The 10,469-nt window shown below is 43.9% G+C and overlaps 1 protein-coding gene across 1 annotated transcript; it reads right to left on the reverse strand.

Moving 5' to 3' along the window:
* Nucleotides 1-7: 7 nt before the first annotated feature.
* On the reverse strand, nt 8-6,130 carry LOC133847538 (period circadian protein). The gene is given in 10 exon segments (XM_062282669.1): nt 8-135; nt 198-402; nt 463-603; nt 665-907; nt 971-2,439; nt 2,738-2,897; nt 2,899-3,095; nt 3,148-4,121; nt 4,218-4,427; nt 5,985-6,130. Coding segments are annotated over 8 exon segments (3,348 nt in total). The 5' UTR covers nt 4,310-4,427; nt 5,985-6,130; the 3' UTR covers nt 8-135; nt 198-330.
* Nucleotides 6,131-10,469: the final 4,339 nt, after the last annotated feature.

Below are 10,469 nucleotides of genomic sequence, written 5' to 3' on the forward strand. Positions count from 1 at the left end.
ATTTGTTGTTTTTGGATTGTTGGCACTGTTCTGGCAACGTTCTTTATTGAATTTTTTTATTGTGTGGATTTTTGGATAGTAATTTCGGCTGGAAGATTACGCATCAATTAATAGTCGGGTGATTTGTGTGGACAACTAAAAAAGAGATGAAACGAAGTTACAGAGTGAATCCAAATCGGAATAGACATATGTCTTACCTGAATAACAATCAAATCCTTTATGTACGTGGTGTGCTGCTGGGTTGAAGTTTGTCTAGGCCTTGGAAAGGGGGCTTAATTGCTGGTAACTGGTCGCAAATAATGGATTCAGCAGCAGCTGCAGCTTCGACCGCTATCCATCGCCGTGCTGCGTTTGATCCTCCTCCGGATGTTCCACAATCTTGCTTTCTAGCGGTATAATGGTCTGCAAAAGTAATAAACATTAATTGCTTTGTCTTTAAGACCTTAGTTAATCGTTTCTCACCTTGATTTTGCGGTGTTTGGTCTCTTTGTCGTTGTCGGGCGGACTCTCCGAGCCGTCGGTGGTCTTGATAAACGAAGAGTAGAACGAGGAGAAACTGGAGCCATCCATATCATCGCTGTTGCCATTACTGTCCGTGTATTTCTGTGTGGGGAGACACGAAGAGTTAGAACTGGAATGAGGACTTTTATACATTGAGACTTACCTTGGTGTTGGCGGGATTGCTAGGCTGATCAGATGTGTAGTCGCCCTCGCCCGTTACCGAGGCTATTGGTGAGTCGGGCACCTCTTTTTTCGATGTATCCGATGGCGCCACATTCGATCCCGGTTCCGCTTTGACGGACGTAGCCTGTGATGCGGGACGTTGCAGCTGCGACGGCGTTATGGAATGAAAGGCTCCCTGAGTCTTTGTGTTGCTCGAAAGCGGCGCCACCATTACTTGTTGTGCCTGCAAGAAAAATAAGAATGAGTTAGCAATGCGAGATTATTCCGAGATAACGAATTAGCATACCGTGTACACCGTTTTGTTGTAGTTGGACTGTGAGCCACTCGATCTTTCCGGCATCTGCAGGGCATTGCCAACACTCGAGAAGGGCATCGGCTGGTACATCATTGCGGTCGCGGCCGCTGCCGCCGGATGCGTGTAGAAGAGCGAAGGATGCGGATACATCACACCGGCCATGTATTGCAGCGGCATGGCTGCAGCTGCCGCCGCTGCTGCGGCTGCTTGTTGCGAGGTGCTCGGCTGATCGCAGCTTTTGTGCGTGCGTTGCGGTGCATGAGCATTGGCGGCATTCGCGGCAGCTGCCGCATTTGCCGAGGCGCTGGCCAACGGCGCCGGGATGTAGTAGAAGGCGGGGAAGAGGCTGTGCTGCGGCGAGAAGCTGCTTTGGGCGACCGCCGTGTGGGTGGTGTGAGCGGAGGGTGTTGTTATGCCCACCGAGAAGGGGGGCCAGAGATTAATGTTCTGGGTGCAGTTGAGACTGCTGCCAACGTATTGATTGCTGGCCAACGATGGCGTATTGGGCGTTGGGCATTTGGTTAACGTATGACCATCGGACACGCCCACATTGGCGCCCACACCGACGCCACTGAGTGTGAGCTGTTGCTTGGGTTTGTTCGCCTCGCCCTCCCAGGAATGCGAGCCACCGCGCTTGATGCCATGACCGTGTCCCGGTCCGCTATATTCGAGCATCTTCTCATTGGCGGATTTCTTGTTCTTTTCGCCGGTGCGTCCACGCGACTCGCGATGCTTCTTCAGCATAAATTTCTCCATCTCATCGTTGTGCTTGTTGAGCAGCGATTCGGTGAGCGTGACCGTAACGGGCGGTGCATTGGCACTGGCCCCGCTGGCGGCAGCGGAATTGCCGCCGCCCGAGGTGCCAGTGCCGGCATTGCTAGTGTTGGTCACACTGCTCATGCGCACATTGCTGCCGGTGGTGAAGTTGCCGGATGAACCGCTGCCGCCACTGCCCTCGAAACCGTGTACGGGACTGACGGTGCTGCGTGCATCCTCGCGAGCACTGCTCACATACGAGGATTCCACTTTGGGCGGATCGAGTTCGACGGGGGCGGTGACAGGCTTGCTGTTAAAAAAACGCAGCAGGTTCTCGTTATAGTTTAGCTGATTGTAGCTGGGTGGCGTCTCAGTGGAACTCTTACTGTCATAGTAGTCGTGATGCGGCGATATTTCACCAAGCATTACGCTATCACGCTCCGATACGGTTAGCTCGTTCTCATGCGGCAACTCCAGCTTTAGATCCGCCCGCGTCACCTCATCCATCAGTGTTTCCATGAAGCTGGCGAGGGCCTGGCAGCGACGCGAAACCTCTTGCTTAACAGTATCCGATGGTCGCGACACCGTCTCCGCCAGCAATTTGACAATATCCTCCTTAATCCGTGTGTTGCGGCTCTGTGCCTCCTCGGATATCTTTGGCTTCGCACTGGGTGCCATTTCAAACACATTGCACTGTTTGGGACCTGTAAGAATCAAGAGCATGAGAGTGAATTAATTAACTTGGTGTCGAGATGGGTTTGACATGAAATAAATCCCTTTCTAATCTCACGAAAGCCCTTCGGATTGCTGAGTAACTCTTTGAGTAGCTATAAAAGTCTTTTAAATCTATGGATACCTGGGAAACCTTTATTTAAAAACTTAAGCCTGAATCTATTCGCTTTCAGGTTATATTTTTTTCTAAAATGAGGTCTTTTCATTTAGTATAGTCCTTAACTAAGGAATACTAATGGCTGACATAACGCAAAAGGTTCCCTCACTTACCCTGAAAGACTCGATGATGTCCGACGACAAATTCCAGCTTGCGTGACCAGGGATTGACGAAACTAGTCCATTCTGTTTCGAGGAGTATGTAACACCCATTCTGTATGAGAAACCTGTACGGTTTGCTGCAGAAGGAAGCACCAGCTGTTTGACCTTTTTTTCATGACCATTTCGTAGGTTTCCTTCATTGCAGTGAGATCTTCATGGTGATAGAAATCCATAATGGACCGTCCAATGAGGTCCTGTGGCAGATATCCTAGTGCGCTCACTGAGGCACTATCCACATGTGAAATGATGCCGGTGGCGGTGTGACGAATGGCAAACTTGGGACTCTTCGGTGACAGGATTTCATCTGGAACTGAGAGAGAAGCATGAGGGAAAAATAACAAGTATTCAGACATTTCGCCTACCTTTGTAGCTACTCTTGATGGGCGTGGCGGAGATGACGAGCAGCATATTTGTGCCATTCGAGACCATATAGTTGTCGGGACGTGCTTCCTCTGGAGCTTCCCGGAACGTAAGACCCAGGCGAAAGGGTTCATAGTTAACAGCACGTCCAATGACCCCAAAACCTCCCGAGGTAAGACCTCGATAGCGTCGCAGCATCACACAAAATGTGCTACGTGCATCCTTTGGCATGCTGCCCCGCGACTCGGCAATGGGTATGCCGGTGGTAATTTGACTGGCGAATGTGGCGCGATCCTTGAGATGCACGAAATCGATAAACGAACGACCCAGCCACATGTCGCGCGGAAATCCAAGCACATCCGTAATGCTGGGCGTCGTGTAGAGCACAATGCCATCATGCATGGAGATGACACAACAGAAACTATCCTCCTTGGAGCGTTCATGGTGCTGCTGTTTGCCTACACCGGCTGCCACCGTCTCCAGTTTTCCCGGCGCCGATTCGTATGTCTTGTCGGACTTTACACAAATGCCAGTACCGGGGACAGCAGCGTTGCCCGCAACCGCCATGCTGCCGGTGCCCGGCAATGTGCTGACCGACAGGCACGACGATGTGGGCAGCTGTTGTGCCTGCTCCGATTGATTTGCCACCTCGCCATTCTGCTCCGTTTCGAGCAATTGCAATTGCTCGCTGAGCTGTTCACTTGGCGGTGGTTCGCATAGTTGTTGTGTATCCTGAAGTTCCTGGAGCTGCTCACAACCTCCGCTACTTGGTCTCGGCTGTGGCTCCTCGGTGCTCTCAAGGGATGTTGTGACAGTGGCCTGTGCTTGTGTGCACTTGGCCTTCTTCTTTTTGCGCGACTTTTCCTTGTTCCTCTTGATGACCATGTCGCTGCTGCTGGCCTGGGTCGAGGGTTTGCCGCCATAGCCGCTGCTGCCCGATGAATGGCTACCACTAAGGCGCGACTTGGAGCTGCCACTAAGAGACGTAAATATAAAAGAAATATTCATTTAAGGACTTGCGATCGGTATTAATCGATAGTCACAAAAGCATATCGACTTATCGATGACTCACCTGCGCTGTGACTGACTGTTACTGCAGCTGTTGGAATATGCTGAATCGGATACCTTAGTATTATGCGTTGACTCTGTGGATTCGCCTTCCATTTTTCTTTTTTTATTTGTTTACTTCTTCTTTAGAAACAATATTAGCGTATAAAAGTTCTGCTTTTACTGCCTGAAGAAGCTGACGTTTGATATATATTTGTACGCGCCGAAAAGTATTCTACAAATTAAAGAAGAAACCGTTAAACAACAAAGAAGCAGCAGCAACATAACTGTAAAATTTACAGTGTAAATGTCAATGCGAGATTCTCTATGAGTAAGTATTAAGCTCGACATAATGCCGTCACGTTTGATTTAAACTCATCCAACAACAGCCCACACAAAACGTCACGTCACGTAACCCAGCTTAATAGAGAGTGCAAGCGACTAATAGAGAGAGAGAGAGAGAGAGAGAGAGAGAGAGGAGAGACCCATTGAGTTGCAGCCTTGGCGTGCACTATTCTAAATGTATTCACGTGTGGCTGCAGCTGAACTTGCTGACAAATGCCGTTATGCAAAACAACAACAGCGACGCAAATAGAAAAATGCCGGCATATCGAATAGCGTATCAGCAATGGCATCCGAAAACTCAACGTTGCCAGATCGTCCAGTTATCTAGACAATGTTGCATGCCCAGATTGGTTTTGATTTATTTTTTAAAACACTTCGGTCGCTTTGTATACATTTTTTGGCTGAATGGTCAAAAGTTCCAAGAACAAAAACAATGCTGAGCGCATCAAATTACGCAAAGCCAAGCATTCTGAGATGTCAGAGCAACATACTTTCGCAATATTGCAAGCATTATATAATGTAATGTGAGCATTATTCGTTTGTATGTATCTCAGATTTATATGAAAACAAAACAATTATCGAAATAATTATGAAGAATTGTAATATACACTGGGCATAATTATGCAATCGATAATTAAAGTTAATTGTTTTTGATGAGATAGGTTTTCTTATTAGCGCTTGGATCGTGTAACTGTAAATCACCATTCACAATTCTAATTGGATTGAGATGTACTTACGAAATGTTTATTTCGTATTAAATGACACAAAGGTTAATTACAAAATATCACATTTACCCAATAGCTCATTAATAATTATCTTGAATATTCTATTTTACTTATGAAATAAATACAAATTTTAATTTTGTTTTCAAATAAGTTTTTAACAACGCGTCGTATGTGTGATATTTTTAGAACTGCAAGACCTGTTGTTGCGCAGGGACTACGACAATCTGATTTGAGTTTTATGACAATTTAACTACTTTGTTTTGGGTGCTGTTGTTGTTGTTGTTGATTTTGCCAAAGCATGCCGGCTAGTTGAATGCATTTCTAGTTGTTGTTGCTTTAGAGCTCTCGAAGTTGTTTCGTTATCTCTGTCACACACACGCACACAAACACATGCAAGCTCACTCACTTACAAGGGCACTTAATAAAAATGCACGTTCAACGTAAATAAGTTACGTAGCGTCAACAACAACAAGAACACATTTATGTAAGCTGCTGGTCGAGCTTTTGTATGCAATTGTATATTTGTGATAATGTGCGCGTCATTTTTGCCTACGCTCTCTCGTTTTTCTCTCTCTGTCTCTCTTTGTGCTCACAAATTTACACATTCGTTCTTTCGTTAACTCTCTTTTTCTTTCGTTCACTCGCGATCTACGCATTGCGAACATTGCATTTGCATATGGAATGAATTGAATGCACAATATGTTTGCATTTAGAAATCATACTTATTAGTAGTTCACTTTTGATTATTCACTTGAACAAAAATAATATGTATAAATAAGATAAACGTTGTTTTCAGTTTACACTCTGGAGTGTTGTAGTTTTATCTTCCGTTCGATTTGTATCGACGACCTACTTGTTGAAAACTCACGCGAATACTGAAAACAGTTGCGACAACTCAGAGACGAAAAGCGCATTGAGCGGCGCCAGCGTACCAAGCTTTGCAAAAAACAAAATTCGCATACATTCATAAGCCAACACACACATAAGCAAAAGCAGCGCCAACAACGTGCGTTCTACTTCGGCAATTCACTTCGCGCCACGCCTTCGGCAATCGACGACCCAACGATTGACACTCGGCTCGTTCTGACACAGTTCTACTGTCCTTAACCCTTAACCGGCACGCTAAGATATGCGTGGCCTTGGCTTGTCTATTCTATCATTTCATAAAATTTTGAAATTTGCAAATGCTTAAGTTATCAAGTAAAAAATATACAATTATTGGTTGGAATTGTTGTGTACCGTTGGGCCATTGATGGGTTAAAGATCTAACGGCGAGCAAAGGCGAATGCAAGAATCTAGTAAAAGACAGCTGCGCGGCAGAAGCCAAAGTCAAAGCAGACGCAGCTGAATGGACCTCGCTGTCTCGTGGTCGACGCCACGTTTGTTGAAAGAGGGCGGGGCGGTTGGTGGTGTGTACAGTGGGGGAGGAACAGTACAACGGCGGCACGTTGCCTCTTTCTTGATGTGACTGTGAGTGTGCCTCAAAAATGTGCAATACGAGTCACGCACAACAGCCACGTGAGTTTGAGTTTGCTATTGTTGTTTTTGTTGTTGTCGTTGCCGCTACCGCCGCCATTGCTTTCGCTTTCATTGCCCTCGGCCGAGTACCTTATCCCTTTGTTCCCGTCCCAAGCATAGTAACCGGGCATTAGTCATTGAGTTGAGTTGCGTTGAGTTGATCACAAAGAGCAACAAGCTTGCACTCTTGTGCGCGCCCATTTCCAATTGTTGCCATAATAATAGAACGAAACACATAACACAGCGCAGCACAGCTATTTGGCATGGCAGCCTTTTAGGCGTTGCCAGCTATTTTTGGGATGGAGCTGAGAAACAATGCCAGAGATTTGCGCTGATGCAATGCACTCTGCGAAATAGCTTAGAACAATCAGTATTGTTTCCAAATACATATGTAATATAAATTATTTATGCCGGTGTTAAAAGCAACCCCAATTGCTTTGAGGACTGGGCCGCCATCTTTAATTCCGCATTATGCTAACTCACTGATTTCGATAGTCCTAGTTCACAGGAACTCGTGGCTCAGTGATTTCGATAGCTTCAAGGCTCAGCTCGAAGCTTCTTTAGTTATCGATTATCAAATCCTAGTTTACTTGAACTTCCAGTTCAATGAGTTCGTTAAACGTGAAGTTCAGTTTTGCTAATTTGCCTCTTAAAAATTCGTCGCAATTTTCATTGCAAATTATTCGGTCGCCGGTAAGCGGAATATATGTAGAGTTCAATGACATCGACAAATGTGATATACATGGTGAAATGGTGAAAGTGTGCGCTATCAAAGTAAGAAAAAAGAGATTACAACTACAAATATGCAAATCGCAGACTGAGACGATGCGTCGATAAGTCACATAATTTGCGGACAGACAATTGCGCAAACGATTTGTGAATTTCGCACTGGAGCGACAAGGACAACAAGATTGCTGCAGATGTAACTGATGTTGCAAAACTGTTGCTGTCTGAAGCGCAACGTCAATGAAAGCGATTATCAAATTGATACATAAGTATCAAACAGGTTAGTAGTGGATGTGAGTTCTGGTTATGTTGGAAAGAGCATGTAACACATATAACATAGATACCCCTTACTTCTTTTTTGTGTTACTTAATGACTATTGAAGGGGAGAAATTAAAAACCTAGAGTTCTCCCTGTCCTAGGTGGACATGGAATAGAGACGAGCAGCTTAGATAATGCCAATTATATCATAAGGCTATCTCGGGTTACCAGTTATGTCAGATATCCAATGTATTATATAAGCTCAATCCACCTAGGAAAATGATATCTTAAGGCTATGGCCAAGTAAACATGACGAGTTTTCCGAGCACTCCACATAAACAAAGACCTCAACACTTCACAGCCATAAATTGAGTTACAACGGCGCAAAAAAACAACAAAAAACAAGTAGAATGGGACTCCCAATTCGGTTTCAGTTTCTCGGTTGCAGTCGCACTCTCACTGTTTCAGTTGATGTCTGGGCTTTTGTCACTTTGTTCCTGCTCTCCTGCTCTAACTAAAGCATAACTAAGCACGCGTACACACACATACACCTGTGTATGTAATTAAAAGTCAGTTAGGTGAATTTGAGACGACGAACAAGTTAGCAAAGCAAAATGACACAAACAGCGACAACGGGCAACGAAACAATGGAAAACAAATGTCAAAAGAAGAGAGATAGCACAGAAAGAAGCCCGCGTACTGCGTTAAAAGGTGTGAGTACGACTGAGTGAATGATAGAGTGTGTGTGCGTGTGTGTGTGCATGTGAGTGCGTGAGCTCCCTATTTTGTGTGTGTGAGTATATTTGTGCGTGCTTAGTTTGTTGAGCAAGGGGGGAAGCACAGAAGGGACGTTGTAAGCGATTTCCTTATAATAACAATTTTTACAACTAAATGTTTTGTGGACATTACACGTCTTGATGACTTTAAATTTAATACGAATTTTGAGCGGATTCGGGTATTGTTCTAAGGCCGTGCAAATAGATTTTGGAGTTCAGCTTAATTTGGACAAACGTTTTTGACATGTTTAGGAAGTGTTGTTACATGTACCCAGATTATAAGAAGAGCGCAATTAAGACGCTTCTTTTAAAATGCTTTGAGGCTTGTGCGGATTCTGAGTGGGGGGCCTGATGAAAGTTAGATCATCTTCAAGCCACAAATTTAGAGTTAAATTTAAATTGAGTGATTTTATAAACTAGACATATTAATTTTATAAATTAAAGTTCAGCGCTTTGACTTTAACATTCTCTTTTTTAATTAAAAGCTTTGATGTATTTGACACAATTGGACATGAAAATTGTTAAAGCTTTTATCAATTGCGAATATTTTATCCTGATGAATTTGCATTTCACTTCATTTGTATTGTTTTTTTTTCTCGGTATTTTATCAGCTGTTAGCTGTGGGGGCTTCAGCCACTGAATTAGCCCCTAGCATTAAAACATACAATCGCTTAAAATGCCAAGTCATGGGCACGCATTATCATAACTCAACGCAACTGTGCACTGAGCATGCCATAAAATCCATTTTACATTTTACATTTTATATTATTCATTTTTCATTTCTCATTTTCCACTTTTGCATTTTCCACTTGTTAAGGCAACGTCAAATGTTTTTGCCTTGAACTCGTGGAAAATTTCGCACATACATAAGTTAAAAATCGCACTTAAGATATGTGCATATAATAACCATATGGGAGTTATGCTTATAGAAATGCAAACGCAGCTCAACTGCATATTAGTTAAAACTAAAGACGGCTATTTCGATGGAATTGCTAGAGATACAGTGCTAACACCTTATAATGAATTTGAAGAGAGATTTTCAAATAAGTTTAGCTAAGAAGTTAACTAATGACGAATTTAAATCTTGATGCAATTACTTAAGTTAAAGTTTAATTAAATATTACCTATTATACAATTAGGTTAATGTAATGAAAGTAACATTAGATAATTGAGCTACCGTTATCAACGATTTGACGTACATATGAGTATATCAATTGAATATGCATTCATTTTAGGGTTATTCCACTGTTTGTTTAAAGACCGAACCACTTTGATATGATATGCATATACATATGTATGTATACGTATATATATATATATATATATATATAGTACGATAGAGTTTGCCTGGGAGCCTGAGAGAGCGACCTTTAATGGTGCCATTGTGTGCTAAATAGTAGCCCCAGACTTAGACGCTGTCTGAATCTGAATCTGTAACTGAAGCACCACCAGCAGCAGTAGCAACTAGCTCCTCCACCGGCTCTTTGCCATCCTCAACGGTGTCGTCTTCGGCACCGTCGTCATCGTCTTCGAGCGGTGGCTATTTCACACGCTCTGCGTTCCATTGTTCCCACATTTTTCCATTCATTCAGTTTGCTCACTTTGTGTTCCTACTTTGTAATAAGTTTTGCCCCGGAAAAAAAGCAAACGGGCATCTCGCCCTTCCCCTACCCCTTCTGCAGTGTCATAGTACTTGTGTCTTGAGTTTGTCATTTTGGCCACCGGCTGTCGTCGTCGTCGTCGTCGTCTCCATCTCCATCTTCATCGTCATCATCAGCCACCGTCACAGCCACATCAACATCCATCGTCTTCATGAAGCAGCCACATGCAATGCCAATAGCCCTATAATGAGTGTACTTTATATGGGGTTACTGAGCACATACACCTAGCACCAAGAACTAAGCGAAGTGCTACATAAGTACTATATA

This window comes from Drosophila sulfurigaster, chromosome X (genome assembly GCF_023558435.1).
Source record: "Drosophila sulfurigaster albostrigata strain 15112-1811.04 chromosome X, ASM2355843v2, whole genome shotgun sequence".
Lineage (NCBI taxonomy): Eukaryota > Metazoa > Arthropoda > Insecta > Diptera > Drosophilidae > Drosophila > Drosophila sulfurigaster.